Below are 24,017 nucleotides of genomic sequence, written 5' to 3' on the forward strand. Positions count from 1 at the left end.
CCAGGCTGGTCCCTTACTCCTGGCCTCAACTGACCCTCCCTCCTTTGCCTCTTATAGTATTGGGATTACAGGTGTGAGCCACAGTGCCCAGGCATTCTGAGCTCTTACCCACCATCTCCTCAGGGACAAAAATGAGTGACGTGTTGATACAGAAGGTACTTCTGAACCAGGACCTCTGAAACTGTGCTTTCCAAAAAAATCCCCTTGGAAGTGCTTCCAAAGGTAGATGCTGATTCAGCAGGCTTGGGTTGGGCCCAAGAATCTGAATTTCTAATGAGCTCCCAGTGATGCTGATGTTGCGGCCCAGGGATGCTCTTTGAACAGCAGGATCTAGAACGCATTTCTGTTGGCCTTGTAAGGCCTCATGGTTTGTGTGCCCTGCGATCGAAGGGCAGGACTAGGATGTCCCCCTCCCCGCAGTCATCCCATCCACGCCTCCTGGGTTGGCCCCAGCTGCCTCAGCACCATCCTGACCAGCCTGGCCAGCCAAGTCTCTCTAGCAGCCCTGCAGGGCGTCCTTGGTTGCTTGCCGCAGCATTTCCTCCGGCCAGTTGGCTGGCAGGTGATGGGCTGACTGTGACAGCTTAGCCAGAGTTCCCGTCCAGAAATGTCTTGAGCTCAGCCAAGGTAAAAGCTGCCCCGCTGTCAGAAATCAAGTGCCTGCCGGGCCTCCAGGCATGACTAATTGAGGCAGAAGAAATACTGTAACTGCTGACGTTTCAGATGGAGCTGGGGGTTGCTTTGAGGAGGCAGCCTCCACAATCAAGCCCTTTCCTGGAAAGGCCCAACCAAATCAGCGTAATAGCTCCCAGTTCTCAAATACCTCCTGTGGGCCAGGCACTGGGCTAAGAGCTTCGTGTTGATATGTTTTGTCTAATCCTTTCGAGAACCCTGCAAGAGGCTGGGTGCGTTGGCTCACGCCTGTGATCCCAGCACTTTGGGAGGCCGAGGCAGGTGGAACACCTAAGGTCAGGAGTTTGAGACCAACCTGGCCAACATGGTGAAACCCCGTCTCTACTAAAAATACAAAAATTAGCTGGTGTGGTGGCACACATCTGTAATCCCAGCTACTTGGGAGGCTGAGGCAGGAGAATCACCTGAACCCAGGAGGTGGAGGTTGCAGTGAGCTGAGATGGGGCTGTTGCACTTCAGCCTGGGCAACAGGAGTGAAACTCCGTCTCAAAAAAAAAAAAAAGGAACCTTGCAAGAAAGGTCACTGATGAGGGAACTGACCCTCAGAGAAGAGAGGAATGCTGGACACCAACCATTACATAATGGAGCCCATTTTGGAACTTGGGTCTGACTTACTCCACAGACCATATGCTTGATCCTAGAGCAATGGTTTTCGAATTGTGCTCCATGGAACCCCGAGCGCTTCACGGGCTGCTGTGGGAGGGAGGGTGGTGGAAAAGGAAGTAGCACAGCAGGCTGGGCTCCAACCCTTCTCTGTCCTTCTCCCAACGTGGTTTTACTTTGATGTGATTGACGTATTGGGCTTCTATGAAAGATTTCTTGGAAGAAATGATTTCAGGACCAAAAATGTTTGAAATCCATATCACACTGCCTCCCAAAACAAATGTGGATTATTGATCAGGGTTTCTTGCACACATTTCAAGGAAACATCATTCCCTTTGGTGGACTTGCCAAGTGGCGTGGCTCACGTAACCCTCTCTGAGCTCCTTTGCGATGTCAGGTTATCCCATTCAGAGCTTCTGCAATGGGCTGTGAATTGTGTGAACTCCTTGGGAAAGAAGGTTCACTGCCAGGCAAGGTCTCCACATTCTTTTTAAGAAGCACATCCATATGGATTAGAGTGACAATACCCTGGGATACAGTGGCCTGAAGAGACCCCTCAGGGCCTTGTATTAATTAGGATATAGGTTCAGCTGTTGTAACAGATGCCAAAGTGACAAGGCCCTCAGCTGTGAGAGAAACCTATTCTTCTCTCACACGTAACAGTGCGAGCATAAGTAAGCAGGGGTTGATATTGTGTCTCCGTGGTGTTGGGGGCCTAGGTTCCTGCTATCTTGCGCCTCTGCCTTCTAAAACATGTGCTTTCTGTTTTGTAGCTCAAGACGGCTGTTTCAGCTCCCGCCATCACATCTGCATCCCAGCCAGGCAGAGGGAGGGCACCCCAGTTTTTTTTGTTCGTTTTTTTTTTTGAGACAGAGCCTCGCTCTGTCACCCAGGCTGGAGTGCAGTGGCGCGATCTTGGCTCACTGCAACCTCCACCTCCTGGGTTCGAGTGATTCTCCTGCCTCAGCCTCCAGAGTAGCTGGGATTACAGGTGTGCATCACCACGCCCAGCTAACTTTTAAATATTTTTAGTAGAGACGGGGTTTCAACATGTTGGCGGAGCTGGTCTCAAACTCCTGACCTCAAGCAATCCGCCCACCTCAGCCTCCCAAAGTGCTGGAATTTCAGGCGTGAGCCACCGCACCCAGTTCCCGTTCTTTTTTTTTTTTTGAGACAGAGTCTTGCTCTGTCAACTAGGCTGGAGTGCAGTGGCATGATCTCGGCTCACTACAACCTCCACCTCCCAGGTTCAAGTGATTCTCCTGTGTCAGCCTCCTGAGCAGCTGGGATTACAGGCGATACCACCATACATGGATAATTTTTGTATTTTTAGTAGAAATGGGGTTTCGCCATGTTGGCCAGGCTGGTCTCGAACTCCTGGCCTCAAGTGATCTGCTGGCCTCCCAAAGGCATGAGCCTCCAGACCCAGTCACCCATTCTTATTAAGGGCAATCTTTCTGCTCATCTTCCATTGGCCAGACATAGTCATATAGCCATACCTAGCCATAAGGAGGCCTGGGAAATATGGTTTAACTGTGTGCTTGTGTGCCTAGCTATAACTGGGAGCCTTTGCAACTCACGGAAGGAGAGAATGGTTATTGGGAGGCATTTATTAGTTTTTGCCATGGGTGGGGTTCCTCCATCAAAACTGCCCATGTGGGTGGCAGCGTGATAAGGGGCCTATGGTGGCAGTTGGGAAGTGTCCCCAGAGTTGGTGAATTCCAAGCCATGGGACTCTTTTTCCCAGTGGCCAGCCAAGAAGCTAGCAGTGCTTGACTTTACAGAAGAAGAATCATGGTGGTGTTGGCGGAGAAATCAAACTCTGTAAAATATTTCAAAGAGGTTTATTCTGAGCCTCCATGAGTGATCACAGCCTGGAGAAAACACAAACCCAAGAAGCCTTGAGTAAGTGATCCTGAGACAGGTGACAACTCTGCTTTATACATTTTAGGGAAGCACAAATTACCGGCAAAGTCATAAATTAATATATGGAGTTTATATGTTGGTTTGGCCCAAAAAAGGCGAGCTATCTTGAAGTGAGAGCTCGCAGGTCATCGGTGGATTCAGGGATTCTTTAATTTGCAGTTGGTTAAAGGAGTAAGGCTTTGTTCAAAAACCTGGAGTCAGTAGAGGCCAAGTGCAGTGGCTCATGCCTGTAATCCCAGCACTTTGGGAGGCTGATGTGAGAGGATCGCTTGAGCCCAGGAGTTTGAGACCAGACTGGGCAACAAGGTGAAACCTTGACTTTACAAAAAATTTAAAAATTAGTTGGGTGTTTGGACAGGTGCAGTGGCTCATGCCTGTAATCCCAACCCTGTCTCTACTAAAAATACAAAATTATACAAAATTAGCTGGGCGTGATAGCACATGCCTGTAATCCCAGATACTTGGGAGGCTGAGGCAGGAGGATCACTTGAACCCAGGAGGTGGAGGTTGCAGTGAGCTGAGATCATACTATTGCACTCCACCCGGGGCAACAGGAGCAAAACTCTGTCTCAAAAAAAAAAAAAAAAAAAAAAAAAAAAAAAAAAAAAAAATCTAAAATAAATAAAAATAGAAAACTTGGATTCAGTGGAAAAGAATGTTTAAGATAAAGAAGTTTGCTAATCATCATGTGATTTGCCAATCATATCACGCCATGTGTCATATGATCTGCCAGAGTCACATCCTTTCATGCCTTACCTGATATGTCATGTGATACGTCAGAGCAAGACTCAATATGCTGGGTCAGGCCAGGCGTGGGGGCTCACACCTGTAATCCCAGCACTTCGGGAGGCCGAGGTGGGTGAATCACCTGAGGTTGGTTTCTACTAAAAATACAAAATTTAGCCGGGCGTGGTGGCGGGCGCCTGTAATCCCAGCTACTCGGGAGGCTGAGGCAGGAGAGTCACTTGAACCTGGGAGGCGGAGGTTGCCGTGAGCCAAGATGGTGCCATTGCGCTCCAGCTTGGGTTACATGAGAGAAACTCCATCTCAAAAAACAAAATAAAAAAGCGCCGGGTCAGAGTGGCCTGCAGGGGTGCGTGATTTAACCCATGCCTGTCATGGCCATAGGTCCTGTTTATAATTTGATATCATATTGCCACTGAGTCCATTCTGTCTGTCTTCTGATCTCTATTTTAACATTAATGCTGGTCAATTGTGTCTGAACTGCAAAAGGGAGGAGTTACAATGAGGTGTGTCTGACCTCCCCTCCCATTATGGCTGGGAACTCTGCTTTTTTTTTTGAGACAGGTCTCACTCTGTCGCCCAGGCTGGGGTGCAGTGGCGCAATCTTGGCTCACTGCAGCCTCAACTTTCCAGGCTCAAACGATTCTCCTGCCTCAGACTCTGCATAGCTGGGACTACAGGTGCACGCCATCACCCCGGCCAGTTTTTGTATTTTTTGTAGAGATGGTGGTTTCAACATGTTGCCCAGGTTGGTCTCGAACTCGTGAGCTCAAGTGATCCACTCACCTGGTCTTCCAAAGTACCAGCATTACAGGCCTCCACGCCCGATCTAATTTAATTTTTTAATTGACAAATAATTGTACATATTCATGGGGTACATAGTGATGTTTCAATACATATAACATATAGTGATCAGATCACGGTAATTAGCATATTCATAATCTCAAACATGTATCCTTGCTTTGTGGTGGGCTCATTCAGATTTTTTTTTTTAAGGCATCTTTTATTTTATTATTTATTTATTTATTTATTTATTTATTTATAAGATGGAGTCTTGCTTTGTCACCCAGGCTGGAGTGCAGCGGCGCAATCTTTGCTCACTGCAAGCTCCGCCTCCCGGGTTTACACCATTCTCCTGCCTCAGCTTCCCGAGTGGCTGGGACTACAGGCGCCTGCCACCACGCCCGGCTAATTTTTTTTCTGTATTTTCAGTAGAGACAGGGTTTCACCGTGTTAGCCAGGATGGTCTCGATCTTCTGACCTCGTGATCCGCCCGCCTCAGCCTCCCAAAGTGCTGGGATTACAGGCGTGAGCCACCGCGCCCGGCTCAGATTCTTGCTGTCTGTATCAATTAAGGACTGCCTGGGCTCACCCTGGAGGTTTTTCCTCTGATTACCTCATAAGCAAGGCTATTCTATTTAAGGTCCTTTTGGTTCTGAGGAGCTATTTGAGCTGTCCCACACAGAAGGATTATCGCGAGGGTGCAGAAGACGATCATGGGAGACCCAAGGGCTGGACATGAAGAACAGCCAGACCTCAAGGAAGCTGGAAAACTGTTGGGAACCAGGTCCCCTCCCCCAGTTCTTGCCTCCTTTTCATTAATTCATCATATGTTTATTGAAGCCAGATGTATGTAAGGTCTGCCTTTGCCTTTCTGTGGATCAGAAGTCTTCTGCAGACAGCTCAAGATGGTTTCAGTTCTTTTTTTTCTTTTTTTCTCACAGACCCTGTTCATTTTCAATGGTTTCAGTTCCTAAGTCGCCATGATCTTTCAACTCAGCTCTCCTGCCGCCAGCTTCTCAGTTTCCCAATTTCACCCTGTGTGTGGGGTGGGTGGGTGTGGTCTGATTGGCTCAGGCTGCACAAGCTGTAGATTGTAGGCTTCCAAGAGATGAGCTACTTTTGAATCATGTGACTACCTATGTCCAATCAGTCTGAGGAAGCACAGGGTTATGTGGGAGACTGTGATGGGTGTAGTCAACTCAGCAGGGCCTATGGGTGGGGGGCAGACGTCCTTGGGATGGGGATGGAGCATCCTAAAACTGTACAAGGTTTTTATGTACAATGTCTGGTACAAGGATATTGTTTAAAATATAATGCCACGCCCGAAATTTTAGTTAGCAGGGCTCCATACAACATTGATGTTTCAGGAGCATCAGAAATTGTAGACTAGGCGGGTATGGTGGCTCATGTTTGTAATCCCAGCATTTTGGGAGGCCAAGGTGGGTGGATCACCTGAGGTCAGGAGTTCAAGACCAGGCTGGCCAACATGGTAAAACTCCTGTCTCTATTAAAAACACAAAATTAGCCGGGCATGGTGGTGTGCACCTGTAATCCCAGAGACTCTGGAGGGTGAGGCAGGAGAATCATTTGATCCCAGGAGGCAGAGGCTGCAGTAGCCGAGATCTCACCATTGCACTCCAGCCTGGGCGAAAAGAACAAAACTCCATCTCAAAAAAGAAGAAAAGAAAAGAAAAGAAAAGAAAGAAAAGAAGAAACGAAAAGAAAGAGATTGAGAGGAAGGAAGGAAGGAAGGAAGGAAGGAAGGAAAGAAGGAAGGAAGGAGGAAGGAAGGAAGGAAGGAAGGAAGGAAGGAAGGAAGGAAGGAAGGAAGGAAGGAAGGAAGGAAGGAAAGAAAGAGGGAAGGAATTAAGGAATTCTAGATTAAAAGGACTGGTTCTAGTATGCCCTGGGTAGGTGGCAATAGCTTTAATTGCATCACTGATGCTCAGCTTTGAGGAACCTGGGTAAACTCTGGCCTCATAAAGAACTGGATGGAGACAAACAATACAGGCAGTGGAGCAGCCGTGCCCCAGCTGAAGGCTCTTCTTTTTCATTCCCCAAGGCCTGAGTGGTTGGCAGAATTGTTGCACCTCCCTGGGCATGTGGACAGATTGGAGGATTCCGGCCAATCAAACCCTTTACTCAGCTCTGCTTCCAGAAAGTAAAAGGCATGTCTCTTGGTTTTGTTTGTTTTGTGACAGTGTCTTGCTCTGTTGCCCAGGCTGGAATGCAGTGGCACAATCATGGCTTACTGCAGCTTTGATCTTCTGGGATCAGGCGATCCTCCTGCCCCAGCCTCACAAGTAGCTGGGACTACAGGTGCATGCCACCATGCCCAGCTAATTTTTGCATTTTTTTCCGTAGACTTGGGGGGTGTCACTGTGTTGCCCAAGCTGGTCTTGAACTCCTGGATTCAAGTGATGTTTCTGCCTCAGCCTCCCAAAGTGCTTCTTGTCTTTTGAGAGTACTGGTTCATTGGCTGGATTCAGATGGCAAGTGGACATTGTAGTTGACTTTTCAACATATATTTTACCTTACAGCCTTGCACAATAGGAATGGGATCTTGGGTTCCTAGATAACCATACACCCCAGCTGGTGTTTGGTCTAGGTGGAAGCTGTTTAGCATCTAGGGCTCCCTAGTCCAGAGGTGGCAGGGGGCCCAGGTTGGCCCTGCCATCTTAAAGCACACGTGTTGGTTCAGTGGTCGGGGAGATGTGTGCTGTGCCTGTCTTGCTTCCATGAGCCAGGGCTAGTCGCCACTGTCAGCCATCCCGTCACTACAAGGTGCCTAGCCTTACAATGAAGCCCGCACTGAAAGTGGCAGAGAAGAAAGACTGAAAGAGCTTAGTCTTGGTCATTGAGCCACATTCCCCATCAGCCCTGATGTTAGGCCTTTGCTCACCCAACTCCCATTCCCCATTCCTAGCGGAGCCATGATCCCCAGTTCCTGGGGGAAGTGGACTGGTTTGCACCAATCTGGCACGCCCTGGCTGCTGTAATAGTCGGGGCCACATCAGACTGAAGGGAAGATCTTGCATTCCACTGTTGGTGCGAGGTTTCTCCTTTTGAACCCGACAAGGAAGCCCTCTTCGGACCAGGAGGCAGTCACACTTAGGACAACGCCCTGATGACACAAGGATCATCCATGTTCCATGCCTGCTGCCCTGCTGCCGGGCTCTCGGACGCATGGTCTAACACAAGTCCTTCGTGTCGAACCTGGGTTCAACCTGGGTTTCTCTTCCTTGCCCCCGAAGGTATCTCCCGTGTTGGCTTCACTTCTTCAGAGAAGAAATTGAGGAATCCAGAGACACCTTCCTGTGTCCAGGATGTCCCAGGTTTGGGAATGCTGTCTATGGGCTTGGATTCCCAGAGGAGGCAGCTGGTTCCTCCACAAGTGGCTTTTGTGTCACCTGCCATTGGAGATGGGGGAGGATGCTGTCCTTGTCAGAGCCACACTGCACATTCTCAGCACAGTCTTGACACCACTGGCTGCAGAATTCAGCTCATTTGTTATGTTATTTTATTTGTTATGTTATGTTATTGTCAGTTATTCAGCTCATTTGGCAGGCAGATGCTGAACACCCACCAGATACCAGGTGCCAGGCCCTGCACTAGGGAGGTTCTGGGGGCGAGATGAATGCACCACTGTCCCTGAGCTCCAACCTCCAGACAGTAGTCCTTCTGATTGAGATTTTAACCAATGACTGGTAGGTGGCCTAAGTCACCTTCCCGGAGGGCTGTTGCTTTAAGATCTCAGAGACAGTGGATAGAGGAAAGGTCACTGTCTTTGAGTGGAACTGACCTGGTTTCATACAGTTAAACATTATTTCTTTTTATTTTTTGTTTGGTGAGACAGGGTGATCTGCCCTGTCTCAGCCTCCCAAAGTGCTGGGATTACAGGCATGAGCCACCACGCCTGGCCTAGTTACATGATTTCTAGTCTGTTTCCCCACTGAGGAAATGGGACTAATATGAGTGCTCACCTCCTAGGGTTGCCCTGCAGTAACAAATATGAAATGCCCAGCACTCTCCCATTACCACTCAGCAAATGCCAGCTTCCCTTCTTCCTCCCATGCTCCCAAATGCTCCCCTGCAGGCTTTGTGCTTGGCTGTGCCCAGGAGTGATCCCACTGTAAGTCACCCCCTCCCTCCAGGGTGCATTTTGGCCTCACCCATCACTCTGTGGCCACTCTCAGTCACAGCTGAGTAGTATGGCTCCTGGCTTCACTGTCCTGGAGTAATAAAAGCAGGCATGCCAGGAGGGCAGTGTGTTGGGCCTGTTTGGGACCTGCAGCAGATTCTGCATGGCATTGCCCTTGAGCCAGTCCTTCCCCTGGCAGGCCAGCTGTAGTTGGCACTTCTGAGGCCTGAAGCAGAGCTTGGCCTCACCCTCGCTGGCCTGAGTAGGGCATCGTTAGGCTTCAAGGTTGTAGCCCTCCCTGGGATCTGCTGACTCATTGGAGAGAATCAGCTTAGGAGTTAGAGGCAGCAGCTCCTTTCATTTCTGACTCTCCTTGAGTCAGAATAGATGAAATCTTTGTCAGTTAAGAGGTGCCATTGCAGGGATCACTGGGAACTCCAAGAAATGAGTCCAAGGATCATCCAGGTGTCAGAGCTGAGGCACATGACACAGGGCCTGGCCTCTCTGCAGAGCAGCACTAGTTTGGATCAGACCACTTGTATTTGCTTTGAAGCAGAGAACTTGGAGCAATGGGCCAGGAAGATGCATTCCCAGGAATCTCACCCTTTGCAGTCTTAGCTGAGGCGGCAAGAGACACGTCAGTATCTGTTTGGGCTTCACAACTGCAGAGTGTGGCCTCTGTCCCGGGCACTCATGTCAGACGCCTGGAGGTTTGGGGAAAGCTCTCGCTGTGTGGGGCCCAGGAAGTAGGCTGATTGAAACCAGACCTTTCTCCAAGCCTCAAAACAACTGTCTTAAACACTGGCCTGCTCAGGTTCCCAGGGGAAGCTGTATTCAGTTGACTCTGAGACTTACCTGAGAGCACCTGTTTAGCATCTGCAGCTGTCCTGCTTTGTTTCGTAAAATGATCCTATCCTGGACTTCAGAATATGTAGTGGTACCCGTAAAACAGGAAGCTATACTTCGTGGTCATTCTTTGTTCAACAAATCCTCCATTGAACACATACTCTGTGCTTAAATATGATAGATAAAGGCTGACCTTACTTTTGAGGTCTTGTGATCTTACAGGAAAGGCAGACGTGAAGATGTGTATAAAATCCAAGTAAATTGTCACAAGTGTGCAAAACACCAGGAGAAAGAAGCACAGGGTGTGATGGGAATGCAACAGGGAATCACAGAAGCTTTCTCGAGGAAGTGACTCCTGAGCTGAGGCTGGATGAGTGAGGAAGGGTCAGCTCCTGAATAGGGAAGGGGAAGAAATTTTGAGGCACAGGCAGCACCAAGGTCCTGAGGCAGACAACTGCGTGGTGATTCCCAGAACAAGAAAACAGGGGAGAGAAGGAGGTGTTGAGTCGGGGCCAGATCACCACACACGGGGAAGGATTTGTGTTTCTATGTAACAGAGAGCTAAATCCAGGGACTTAAGGAGGAGCCCTCCAGCATGTCATCAGGGACCGAGGCTCCATCTAGTTCTCCACTTCAACATCCTTAGGGTGTGGCTCTTGTTCTTATACTCACAAGATGGCTGCTGGAACTCCAGCCATCATGTCTGCATTCCAGGCAGGAAGAAGAAGGGCAAAGATAAGAGGGACAAGCAGTCAAATTTGACCTCTTTCAAAAGGCTCCACTGGAACCTTCAGCTGATATCACGAGCCAGCCTGTGTCACATGGTAATCCTTGACATCCAGGGAATGAGGTTTATTAGATGGCTACATTGCTGGTTGCTACAGAATCAATTTTTTTTTGAGACAGAATCTCACTGTGTCATTCAGGCTGAGTGCAGTGGCCCAATCACAGCTCCCTGCAGCCTCGACCTCCTGGGCTCAAGGGATCCTCCTGCCTCAGCCTCCTGAGTTGCTGTGAATATAGGCATGCACAGCCATGCCCAGTTAACTGTTTTTATTTTATTGTATTTTTTGTAGAGACAGGGTCTCACTATGTTGCCCAGGCTGGTCTTGAACTCCTGACCTCAAGTGATCCTCCAGCCTCGGCTTCTGGAAGTGCTGGGATTACGGGCATGAACCACTGTGCTCAATCCAAAATCAATGTTATATTAGTAAAGAAGAGAAGGGAATGGCGGAAGGGGTGTGACCTTTGTTCTGAGTGCAACTGGGAAGCCACAGAATGGCCTAAGCAAGGGGATGACGTGGAACAAGGAAAACAACTTCAGGTTGTCCCAACCGGGCCACGGTAACACACATCTGTGGCACGGATATTCCTTTCCTAGGGCTGCCAGAACAAATTACCACAATTTTGGTAGCTGAAAACAACAGAAATTTATTCACTTGCAGTTCTGGAGGCCAGAAGTCTGAAATCAAGGTGTCAGCAGGACCACGCTCCCTCTCAAGGGCCCTGGAAAGGATCTTTGCTTGTCTTGTCCTAGCTTCTGGATCTCCTGGAAATCCTTGGTGTGCTTGATTTGTAAACAGCGTCACTCCATTCTCTGCCTTCACTGCGACAGGGATCCTCCCTATATCTCCTCTGTGTCTCTGTATCCACATCTCCCTCTTCGTTTACAAAAAGACACCGGTCATTGGATTTAGGGCCCACCCTAATCCGGTCTACCTTCATCTTGACTTGATTCATCTGTAAAGACTATTTCCAAATAAGGTCACATTCGTAGGTACCAGAGGTGCACACTTGAACATATCGTTTTGGGTAACACAGTAGAAACCCACTACAGCATGCAAAAGGATGGAAGGGCTAGCTGGTGCTGGCTGTGTTAAGGTGGGCCACTCGTTTTCCCCTCACCCACAGATCATAAGATAGCCCAGGATTTAGGGAGGCAAGTTTACTTCCCCAATTTTAACACATTGCAAAGCACTGGTCCCCCCACCCCACCTCCAGCAAACACTTCCTAAGCACGGAGGAAGTGAGGGACCTTGAGCCATATAGGCACAGAGGTGACTTTGCCCATCCCTGCCCGTCAGAGGCTCGTAGTTCAGGGGCAAACAGACATTTAAATAATGGACTGGGCTGGGCGTGGTGGTGCACACCTGTAATCCCAGTTACTCAGGAGGCTGAGGCATAAGAATCACCTGAACCCGGGAGACAGAGGTTGCAGTGAGCTGAGATTGCATCACTGCACTCCAGCCTGGGCAACAGAGTGAGAATCCATCTCAAATAAATAAATAAACAAATAAATAAATAATAATAATAAAAGATGGGCTGAATAGCATCTAAACTTGGTTTCCTTTCTTCAGGCAAAATTTTAAGCTAACTGATGTCTCTTAATATAAACCACTTTTTTGTTTGAATTTGGGGGAAGAGGGCGAGTTGTAGCTATGGCCGTGGCAGGTGGTGCCAGGAGAACCATAACCAGCTGCAGAGTTGGGGTCCTGCAGACTATCAGATGTACAGTGTTGGGCAGGGCCCCTTATATTTTTTTTGCTTGGAAGTGGAATAAAGACTGCTCACCAGTGAATCCAGGAAGCAGGCTGGGAGGCGGCCGTCGGACTCTTCCTTTGTGCAGATCTCTCTGCACAGATTGCTATGCACGGAGCTTTGTTTTTTTGATGGGTGATTTTTTTTTTTTTAAAAATGGAGATAGGGGTCTCCAGTAGAGATGGGTGGAGATAGGAGAGACAGAAACCAAGGAAAAAGATGAAGCATTAGGTCTCCTGGAGGGTGGGGAAAGGGGCAGAAACAGGGAGCTGCTTTCCCAAGGGAGGCCAAGAGCTCTGGGCAGAAGCAGTGGCTTCAGTGCCTGTAGGCAGAGCTGGAGAGCAGTGCATCCCCCTTTGGGTACCCTCCCGAGACTCCAGGGCTGATGGCTGTGGCAGCAATGGGAAGCAGCATCCTTGGCCCTCACCCCAGGGGCCGTGGCATCAGGGCAGCCCCCTACCAGGTGGCTTTATGAGTAAAACCAGGAATCCAACAAGAGTGGCCCTATGTGACTCTTGCAAATAGTACACGAGTCACCCCTTGAGGACCCCCTGAAATAAGGGATGGTGGAGGCCACTTCCATGGGGTGGAGGTCATTGGGGAGGTAGGGGTGGAAGGCCGATAAGAAGGCAGGGTTTGGCCAGGCGCGGTGGCTCCTACCTGTAATCCCAGCATTTTGGGAGGCTGAGGTGGGTGGATCACCTGAGGTCAGGAGTTCGAGACCAGCCTGGCCAACATGGTAAAACCCTGTCTCTACTAAAAATACAAAAATTAGCCAGGCATGGTGGCGTGTGCCTGTCATCCCAGCTACTTGGGAGGCTGAGGCATGAGAATCTCTTGAACTCGGGAGGTGGAGGTTGCAGTGAGCCGAGGAAATGCCATTGCACTCCAGTTTGGGCGACAGAATGAGACTCTGTCTCAAAAATAAAAGAAGGCAGAGTTTAAGCTGAGTGTTGAATGACCAGGAATCTGCCAAAGGGAGAAGGCAAGGGCAGCCATTCCAGACAGGAGGACCAGTGTGGGCAGGGGCACGAGTGACCACTGATGGCTTGAGGCCGTCAGGGGAGTCTGGTCTGCGGGGGTGGGTGCACAAGGATGCACGAGGTGGTGAGAGGAGAGAGAAAGAGCTAGAGAGAGGCTGGGGCTGGCTCATGGTGGGATCTTGCACGCCAGCCTAAGAGCTTTGGTTTTTGTCTCGAGGACAGTGTCTTGAGGGAGCCCTGGATAGCCTGTGAACAGAGAGGTGTTTTTGATTGGTTTGACTGCCCTGCTGAGGATGGGTGGAGGCATGGGCTGTCTGGAGGCAGGAAGGGAGGGCAGTGGCAGAGGGAATAGCCCCTGACACCAACCAACCATGCTTTATCTGCTCCTCTTCCCCCGGCCTGCCCCGACCCCAGGTCCCCAGAGTGTGTCACTTGTCGTAAGAGCAGAGTGCCTTCTGGCAGGTGAGGATTGCAGGAACCCCTTGTCCCCACTCATGCTGGGCCCAGGGCAAGGGCCAGCTGGGCAGCTGGCAGCCTGGCAGGGAGAATGTCGTTTGCTCTGCTGTGTCTGCCACCACCACCACTGGGCAGCCTGATTAATGACCCAGGGCTCCTCACCGGTCCGAAGCCCTATCTCTGTGGCGGTGGCTGCCGAGGGAACCTGCCTGCCCTGCCTGCCTTCCTCCTGCGGCTGGTGCTCTTGGGCCGGCTCCAGGAAGTGCTTCCACATCGCCCCTCTCTGGCTCTTAAGTCTTTCTGCCAACCATTTCTCTGGCCTCCTTTAAACCCTGGCCCAAGTGCTCCTCTGCAGGAGAGCCTTGCAGAATGAACCCCCAGCCCACAGCGTTCTGGCTTCTTTATTTTATCTCCATCAGGCACACAGCAAAGGCTCAGAGGCATGCCTGGAAGGAATCCTTGATGCTTCTCTCGCCTTCCCACCCCCGTGGTGATGCTGTGTGGGCTCTGGGTTCTGTATCAGCTCTGCTTGAGGGTCTGTGCTCCTGTGTTTATACAAGTCCCATTCCAGACTGGCAACTCCCCAGGATCAAGAGGCAGCCTCCTCCTTTAGACTGGTGCCTTCTAAGATCCAGATTTTTCTTTTTTTTTTTTTTTTTGAGATAGAGTCTCACTCTGTCGCCCAGGCTGGACTGCAGTGGTGCGATCTTGGCTCACTGCAAGCTCCGCCTCCCCAGTTCAAGTGATTCTTGTGCTTCAGCCTCCCGAGTAGCTGGGATTACAGGCGTGTGCCACCAGGCCAGGCTAATGTTTGTATATTTAGTAAAGACAAGGTTTCACCGTGTTGGCCAGGCTGGTCTCGAACTCCTGACCTCCAGTGATCCGCCCGTCTTGGCCTTCCAAAGTGCTGGGATTACAGGCGTGAGTCACCATGTCCAGCTCAGATTTTTCTTTTCCATTACGTAGGGTATTCTTCCAGGGCAGGGACTATGACTCTCCCTTGGCCTGGGAGTTCCCTGAAAACCAGGGCCCGGTTTGGGGCCATCCTGTCTGTTCCTCCCTCATGCCCCAAGCCAAGCTCAGCCTTGGTCATGGTCTGAAGGGATTCAGGGGCTGCCAGCCTCCTGGCTTGTCTGGGATCAGGAGGGTTGAGCATGAGTGCAGCAGGTGTGGATTTGACTGTGGCCAGGCCTGCTGGGGTACTCCTAGCGACCAGCTAGTGAGCTGTCTGGGGCCAAGGGGGAACCCAGGGGGTCCTAGGCCTAAACCAGCCCTCGGGGCCACAGGTCCAGCGCCCTGGGAGGGTGGTGACTTCCTGTACCCGGAAGTCTGAGTGGGGAAGGACGGAGGGTGACTCCTGGAATGCCGACTACTCACGCCTCCTGTGGGCTTTATCTCTGGTGCTGGCAGGAGGACAACCACAGTTATTATGTGTCCCGTCTCTATGGCCCCAGTGAGCCCCGCAGCCGGCAACTGTGGGTAGATGTGGCCGAGGCCAACCGGAGCCAAGTGAAGATCCACACAATACTCTCCAACACCCACCGGCAGGCTTCGGTGAGTGCCCCAGTGCCCAGCCGTGCTTCTCTGGGCTGGGAGGCCGGGGGCCAACCCACCCTGCCTGGTCAGTGGGCATGGCTGTGGCCCAAGGTCTGTGACCTGGGAGGTACCTTCCAGGAATTCCCATGGGACTTTGCCAGAGTTGGGGTGCCCAGTAGTGGCCCTGGGCATGCCTGCTCCCCACTCTGTCCAAACAAGCATGAGGCAGTGTGGGTGCCCAGGGCATGCTGACCTTCTCCCATCCCCTGCAGAGAGTGGTCTTGTCCTTTGATTTCCCTTTCTACGGGCATCTTCTGCGGCAGATCACCATAGCAACTGGAGGTAAGGCCACATCGTGGGGCCCCGGGGAGGGTTTGGAGACCTCAGCCCGAACTCAGGGGCCCTCCCAGGGGTGGCAAACTGGAGACAGGGTTGTGTAGATGACATGGGAGGAATGCACGTTTGGTTCTAACAGGAGCCTGATTCTCAGGAGCGGGGGTCAGTGGACGTCAGAGCATCCCGCTTGCATCAACTGACCTGCTCATGTGCGTGCGTGTGTGCGTCTCCTTGGGCCAGCACGAGTCAGTGTGGACAGCCCTGTGTCCCGGAGTCGCTGAATAAGAGGGAGAGGGAGACCCCTCTGAGAGCTTGGGCTCCTGGGGCCAGGCTCCCTATTGATAGGAGGCTTCTGTCTTTAATCCCTGCACTTCAGTTCCACATCCCACTTCCCCAGGGATGGGAAAAGCTGCGAGTCCCCTCCTCTTCCTGCCCCCTCACCCTATAGTCTGTGTCCCGCTGAAGGAACAGGGAGGACCTTCTCCTGTCTAGGGCCCTTTGGCTCCATACACACCGGACCCAGAGCCCACCAGATGGGCGACAGAGATCTCAGGCTCACTTCCAACTCCGCCGGCGCTGCCCTTGTTGCCCTTGGGGAAAAGGCCCCCAGAGCGGCCCCTCTGGGCCATTTCTGGTGACTTCTCTGCACCTCTCCCACCCTAGGCTTCATCTTCATGGGGGATGTGATCCATCGGATGCTCACAGCTACTCAGTATGTGGCGCCGCTGATGGCCAACTTCAACCCTGGCTACTCCGACAACTCCACAGTTGTGTACTTTGACAATGGTGAGACCGGATCTCAGAATTTAAGTCACCCAGCTCCAGGGATCCCTTGTCCAGCCCTCTAGAGGAGCACAGGGCCTACAGAGGGCAAGAGTCCCGCAGTCCCACAGCAAAGCGGCCACCTACCTTTCTCTGCTCAGTTTTCTCACCTGTCAGATGGGGACAAAAATGCCTGCCACCCAGAAGAATCTGAGGAGATAACAAAACGACAGTGCTTCGCTCTTAGTCGAGGTAGAATAAATGTTAGGGGCCTTTGTTGTTTATGTTCCTTGAACCCCATCTGAACCCAGAAGAACAGACACTCCTCCTTCTTTTATCTCAAGGAGTCAGAATAGACTCCCAAGGAGGAAATGGAAAGAGATGATCAAGTACAGGATCTGGGGCTGAAGCGGGATCTTCTGGCTCCTCTGCTGCTCCGAAGCCAGGCTGCTTTAGTGAGCTGCCCAGCTCCCGCCTCCTTAAATTTGCAAACTTCCCTTCATCCCAACCTGTGGCCATCACCCTCCGGCTGGCATTTCTGTAGGGCCCTGCTCCTTGCACGATCTCCTTTCCAGCCGGGTCTCTGTTCTTCTCCCTAGGGACAGTCTTTGTGGTTCAGTGGGACCATGTCTATCTCCAAGGCTGGGAAGACAGGGGCAGTTTCACCTTCCAGGCAGCTCTGCACCGTGACGGCCGCATTGTCTTCGGCTATAAAGAGGTGAGTAGGCCCAGCTGCAGAGATAGCTGGGTCCTGGAGCCTTTCTTCATTCAGTAAGTATTTAGAGAATTCACGATGTGCCAGGCATGGGACCTGCTGCTGGGAATACAGCAGTTAACAAGATGGTTGCGGGTCCTACCCTTTTGGAGCTGTAAGTCTGGTTGAGGAGATGGACAATAATTACAGGGACAAATGTAGAATCACCACTGTGACAAGCACTCCCAAGTAGAGGTGCCTGGTGCTAGCTGAGCCTTTCACACACCTCTTAACCTTGACAGAGGCCAGGGGAGGCTTTGCTGAGGAAAACAGTTGAAATCTGAAGGATAAATACGAGTTCAGGAAGCAAAGAGGAGAATGAAGTATGTTCCAGGAGAGAAAACAGCACATACAAAGGTCTTGAGGCAGGACAGAGCATGGCTGGCACAAAGCACTGAAAGAAGGCAGCATGGGCCAGGCACGGCGGCTCATGCCCGTAATCCCAGCACTTTGGGAGGCTGAGGCAGGTGGATCATCTGAGCTCAGGAGTTCAAGACCAGCCTGGCCAACATGATGAAACCCCGTCTGTACTAAAATTACAAAAATTTAGCCAGGCGTGGTGGCAGGTACCTGTAATCTCAGCTACTCAGGAGGCTGAGGCAGGAGAATCGCTTGAACCCAGGAGTTGGAGGTTGCAGTGAGCCGAGATCGTGCCACTGCACTCCAGCCTGGGCAACAGAGTGAGACTCTGTCTCAAAAAAAAAAAAAAAAAAAAAAAAAGGTAGCATGGTGAGCCAGTGTGGTGGCTCATTACTATAATCCCAGTGCTTTGGGAGACTGAGGTGGGAGGATTGATTTAACCCAGAAATTCAAGACCAGCCTGGGGAACATAGCGAGACACCCACCTCTATTAAAAAAAAAAAAAAAATAGCTGGGCGCGTTGACTCACGCCTGTAATCCCAGCACTTTGGGAGGCTGAGGCTGGCGGATCAGGATATCGAGACCATGCTGGCTAACATGGTGAAACTCCATCTCTACTAAAAATACAAAAAATTAGCCAGGCGTGGTAGCAGATGCCGTAGTCCCAGCTACTCAGGAGGCTGAGGCAGGAGAATGGCTTGAACCCGGGAGGCGGAGCTTGCAGTGAGCTGAGATCCGGCCACTGCTCTCCAGCCTGGACGACAGAGCGAGACTCCATCTCAAAAAAAAAAAAAAAAAAAAAAAAAAGAACAGAAGAAAAAGAAGGCAGCATGGCTCGAAGGGAGTGAGGGGCAGGGGATGGGGCGAGAGAACCACAGATTTGCCCTTGAGAAAGGTCACTCTGGCTTCAGAGTGGAGAACAGGTTGTTGGGGGCTTAGAGGGAATACTGGGAAGTAATTTAGGAGAAAGGTGACAGCAGTTTAGAGTAGGATGGGGGGGAATGGAAAGAAACGGACAGATTTGAGAGCCACTTAGCAGGTTAAGCAACAGAATTTGCAGGTGCATTAGATGGGTAAGGGAAGAAATGAAAGAAAGGGAAGGGAAAAGGGTGAGCCCCAGGTTTTTGGCCTGCACAGAGTGCCATTCACCGAGACCAAGGAAAGAAGAAAATGTGCTTGGAGGGGGTATGGAGAGGACTTGGAATTTGGGTGGGGTCCAACTGGGCTCCCATTGTTTTGGAGTCCTCCAGGAGGTGGTGCCATCCAGAAAGATGGGTCTGGAGCTCACAGGGGAGGGCTGGGTGGGCCCCAGAGCGTTTGGGAGGTGGACGGAGCCTCTTCTCCCTGCCACAGATCCCTATGTCTGTCCCGGAAATCAGCTCCTCCCAGCATCCTGTCAAAACCGGCCTATCGGACGCCTTCATGATTCTCAATCCGTCCCCGGATGTGCCAGGTGAGTCTCCAGGGACCCCGCAGAGGCCTTGATGGGGGTAGGACTCCGTTCAGACTGAACCTGAGCTGCTGGGGGGATGACAGTGGCAGGGAGTAGACAAGGGGCAGAGAGCTGACAGGGAATCCAAAGAGGAAAAGAGGCCCAGTGACTTCCAGCTTTTCTTTGTTATAGCAGAGGGACCATCTTCTCCAGCAAAATCTCCAATGGGAGGCACTGCTCTGGTTGTTGAGGGGAAAGGGAGCCACAGCCCTTCCACTCAGCCCCTGTTCCATGTAGAAAACCTCCAAAGATGCCCTAGTAGAGATTTTGAGTCCTCCCAGAACACAACCATCGTGGCCTTCCCACTCCAGGTGATAAAAGGAGCATCATAGGATGCCAGGAGACAGGACTCCAGCCTCGGCCACGCCGTTACCTCCCTGTCCTTCAGCAAACCACATCATCTTTCTGGCCTCAGTTGCCTCATCTACAAAATGGGGGAGTAGCTGAAGCAGTGCTTCTCCCTCCCAGGCCATCTTCCAGTGCTGACATTTTTGGAGATCATAGCTCTTTCTCCCCTGCCCCTGCTGTCGACCCCCACTGCATGCTTACAAGGGTCTTGGATTTGGACTCCTGGGGAGGTGGCAGGCATCCCATCCACTGCTGCTCCTTGTAGACCCTTGACTCAGAGACTGTTTAACCTGACCTCTTCTGCTGCGCCATAGGCACAAGTTCTGCCATGTGGGACCCCGGGAGGTCTGGGGAGGAGCCTTTGTCTGCCCTTCCCACCCCACCTGGGCCTTGCTGGGGCCTGGGGGCATACTCAACTCCACTCTTGCCATGCCAGGCTGGATGGAAGGACACCCTTGGGAGCCACCAAGTCACCTTCCTGTAGAGGGGCAAGGTACCGCCGTTCTGTGAAATCAGGGCTTCCCGGGGGAGACATCGTTGCCTATTTCTGTTCAATTCCAGTACTCGTGTTCTGAGTTCCTACGTACAGACTGGGCCACTATGTTCCAGGCACTGTTGAGAGGAAGGGCATCTGCCCTTGAGGCATTCAGCACCTGAGCACAGCCTTTTTTTTTTTTTTTTTTTTTTTTTTTTGGGAACAAAGTCTTGCTCTGTCATTCAGGATGAGTGCAGTAGTGCAATTTCAACTCACTGCAGCCTCCACCTCCCAGGTTCAAGTTATCCTCCCACCTCAGCCTCCCAAGTAGCTGGGGCCATAGGCACATGCCACCATGCCTGGCTAATTTTGTTATTTTTTGTAGAGACAGGGTCTTGATATGTTTCCCAGGCTTGTCTCAAACTCCTGAACTCACACGATCCTCCCATCTTGGCCTCCCAAAGTGCTGGGATTATAGACGTGAGCCACCCTGCCCAGCCAAGCCTCTGTCTTTAACAGAAATTTGAGGGTTGGGGAATAATGGGGCCTTTAGTTAATTTATTTATTTTTAATCTGAAGGAAAGGACCAGGGCTTAGTTAAAAGGCTTTACCCAGTACCTTCTGTATGCAAAGTTCAGCGGAGTGTTAGGGGCTCAGCTCTGGAACTGGAAGCCTGAGCTAGAGTCCACACTTTCCACAAGCATCTGACCTCTGGTGAGTCACTTAAGCTCTCTGCGTTTATTTCTTTATCTGTAAAATGGGGATAAGAGTGATACTTTGCCCCTACAGCTGCTGCAAATATGCAGGCGATAGTGTATGTAAAGTGTTGGGCCCAATGTCTGGCACATCAGGCTGTGAGTCCTGTATAAGAATATCTTACTGTGGTAAACTTTATAACTCAGTATTTTATAATCCAGCAGGACACCTGGTTCTGTAGCGAACAGTGCAGGACTCGGAACAAGCGGAGTCCTCATACTGGTGTTGCAGGTCAGATGCTGCCACCACAGTAATTTCATACTTTCATGCAGCTTTTGTGACTAGGGACAAAAAGTCGCATGTGGTAGTGGTGCAGAGTTTCCACACCTTTACTTGTTTGCACATCCCTCTTTGAGATTTTTGCCATTTCTGTGAATTACTATTCTATTTTTTGAGATGGAGTCTCGCTCTGTTGCCCAGGCAGTGCAGTGGCGCGATCTTGGCTCACTACAACCTTTGCCTCCTGGGTTCAAGTGATTCTCCTGCCTCAGCCTCCTGAGTAGCTGGGTTTACAGGCGCCTGCCACCATGCCTGGATAATTTTTGTATTTTTAGTAAAGACGGGGTTTCACCATGTCGTCCAGGCTGGTCTCGAACTCCTGACCTCAGGTGATCTGCCTGCCTCAGTCTCCCAAAGTGCTGGGATTACAGGAGTCAGCCACCATGCCCAGCCATGAATTACTATCCATTATTATTATTATTATTATTAGAGACAGGGTCTCAGGCTGGAGCGCAGTGTCCATCATAGTAGCTCACTGCAGCCTCAAACACTTGGGCTCAAGCCATCCTCCCATCTCAGCCTCCCAAGAAATTGGGGCCACAGGCACATGCCACCATGCCCGGCTAATCTTTAAATTTTGTTTGTAGAGATGGACAGGGTCTTTCTATGTTGCCTGGGGTGGTCTCAGACTCCTGGGCTCAAGCTAACCTCCCCCACAATCCTCCCAATGTGCTGGGATTTCTGGCCTGGGTCACTGCGCCCAGCCTATTTACTAATGCATTTCTTTATCTTCATGTATAAAATTATATTTTTTCACGAATAAATGTATCTAGTCTAAAATGCAAAAGATATAAAAGGATGTACAGAGATTAGGTTTTTCACCTGCCCCCGAACTCTGTCTCTGTTTCCTGTCTCTCAGTTCCCCTCCCTGGAGGCAAAGGGAGGGGAAACCAGGGTTCTGGGTTATCTCCAGAGCTGCAAGCCTTCAGGTAAGTGTGTGTGTGTGTGTGTGTGTGTGTGTGTGTATTTGATAGTATACGATGTCTGTGGTTCTGCACTTGAACAGAGTACATCCTGCCCGCCGTTCTGTCTCAGCACACAGTGAGCTGCTTCATTCTTCTCCTTAATGGCTGCGTGATAGTCCATTCCATGGATGGACTTTAATTTAACCTGTCCCCTGGGGGTAGACTTTTCAGTTGTTTTTAATCTTGGGCTATAACAAATAATACAGTAGGTACTTTCATGCCCCTGTGTATTTCCATACACTATATTCTCAGTGGTTCAATCATTGGGTCAAAGGGCAGGGGCATTTACAATTTTGACAGCTGTGGCCAAAGTGTGTTCCATGGAGACTCCAGCCCTTTACCCACCTCATCGGTGGGCATGCCTGTCACCTACTCTTCTGCTTTCCGTGTGTCCCAAGGCAAGGTCTGGGCTGTGGCTGCCACCATCTAATGAGTTGCCTCGAGCCCCACCAAGGGCTGTGGTGAGAATTGGCTGAGATATCTGTGCACAGAGCACCAGGCACAGTGCCCGGCTTGGGCGGGTTGCCCAGTAAAGGCTGGTTAGCACCCACTGAGCATCTTGCCCCGGTCCACATCTTCATCTGGGCAGATCCGTGGGTGGGGTGGGTGGCACTCAAGGGTCAAGGGGCTGGTGAATGGGGCCTGGTTTATTCCCAACAGGCCAGGAGTTCTCACATGTGGTGGCTCACACATGTAATCCCAGCACTTTGGGAGGCCGAGGCGGGCAGATCACCAGGTCAGGAGATCGAGACCATTCTGGCTAACACGGTGAGACCCCATTTCTACTAAAAATAAAAAATAAAAAATGAAAAAAATTAGCCAGGTGTGGTGGCAGGTGCCTGTAGTCCCAGCTACTTGGGAGGTGGAGAATGGTGTGAACCTGGGAGGTGGAGCTTGCAGTGAGCTGAGATTGCACCACTGCACTCCAGCCTGGGTGACAGAGCGAGATTCCGTCTCAAAAAAAAAAAAAAAAAAAAAAAATTAGCTGGGTGTGGTGACGGGCACCTATAATCCCAGTTACTCGGGAGGCTGAGGCAGGAAAATTGCATGAACCCGAGGGGCAGAGCTTGCAGTGAGCCTAGATCGCACCATTTCACTCCTCACACCACTCACTCACCATTTCACTGGGTGAAAGAGTGAAACTCTGTCTCAAAAAAAAGGAAAAAAAAGTGTTAGCCGGGGTCACAGTTACCCCCATGATGGGGTGGCAGGTGGGGAGGGTTGGGACCTGCTTCAGAACTTTCATGTGGTTTGGCAGGATTCAGGATTCAAGATGCAGGATTCAGGATTCAGGATTCAGTTCCCCAGGGAGGCCTTCTTTGGCTCCTTGCCTGGTAAACTTCCCCATGATGCGGCAGCTGGCTTCTATCAGAACAGGCAAGCGAGACAGCGGCAGAGGGCGAGGAAGATGCAAACCAGGGTCTTTTTATAGCTTAATTTTAGAAGTAACATCCTCTCTTTTTTTTTTTTTTTTGCCATATTCTGCTGGCTAGAAGCAAATCACAGGTCCAGTCTACATTCAGGGACTGGATTGTACCTGGACGTGGATACCAGGCAGCAACTGTAGAGGCTCTTTGGGGGCGTGTTAGCATCTGCCCACTACACTGATTATAATCCTCTTTCCCAGGCACTGAGCAGGACAGTGTCTTGGATCCTCCCCTAAATATTGTGAGTTTGTACATTTGTCCCTTTCTAAATGAGGACACAGATGTTCAGAGAGGCAGAGTGATGTATCTGTGGTCACACAGCTATGAAAGGAAGAATTCAAGTCCAGATCTTCTCCATTTAAATCCTGGAGTCCACCACTGAGTCTTTCTTAGACTGACCCAACACTGTTCCACCCAGAGGAATGTTTTCCTCCTCAGCTCCCCCAAACACCCACAACCCTGTGTGCAAACTCCCCAGGCTGCTTCCTGGGACTGTTCTTGGTGTCTGTGCCTTATTTCCTTCCCTATCCCGCATCCCGTGTACATTACTCAGCCCACCTGGGGGCAGGGACGTGTCCGTTTCATCCGCGCGTCCCTCACAGGGCTTCTTCGGGGCAGAGTCTCAGGACACGTGTGCCTGATCCAGCTGTGGAATGAGGGTGGATTAGAGGGGCTCAGATCCCTGGTAGCATCTGCCTCTGAGGCTCTTCTATGATTCTGGAATGAGAAGCTCCTTTAGAGCAAACCAGAGAGATGTGGGGTGAAGAGGGGCGGGGAAGCACAGCCCACCTGAAACAGCAGGGAGGCTATGTCC

The 24,017-nt window shown here is 50.9% G+C and overlaps 1 protein-coding gene across 3 annotated transcripts in view; it reads left to right on the forward strand.

Annotated features, from left to right (window-relative positions):
* The window catches only part of PLXDC1 (plexin domain containing 1), a 91,527-nt gene that overhangs the window by 34,350 nt on the left and 33,160 nt on the right, over nucleotides 1-24,017 (forward strand). For all 3 annotated transcript variants that reach the window (XM_008012888.3, XM_008012885.3, XM_008012884.3), the window contains exons 3-7: nucleotides 15,124-15,267; nucleotides 15,522-15,591; nucleotides 16,249-16,371; nucleotides 16,947-17,065; nucleotides 18,815-18,914. In XM_008012888.3, the coding sequence (XP_008011079.1) occupies nucleotides 15,124-15,267; nucleotides 15,522-15,591; nucleotides 16,249-16,371; nucleotides 16,947-17,065; nucleotides 18,815-18,914 (556 nt within the window). The remainder of the gene's footprint in view (nucleotides 1-15,123; nucleotides 15,268-15,521; nucleotides 15,592-16,248; nucleotides 16,372-16,946; nucleotides 17,066-18,814; nucleotides 18,915-24,017) is intronic.

This window comes from Chlorocebus sabaeus, chromosome 16 (genome assembly GCF_047675955.1).
Source record: "Chlorocebus sabaeus isolate Y175 chromosome 16, mChlSab1.0.hap1, whole genome shotgun sequence".
Taxonomy (NCBI): domain Eukaryota; kingdom Metazoa; phylum Chordata; class Mammalia; order Primates; family Cercopithecidae; genus Chlorocebus; species Chlorocebus sabaeus.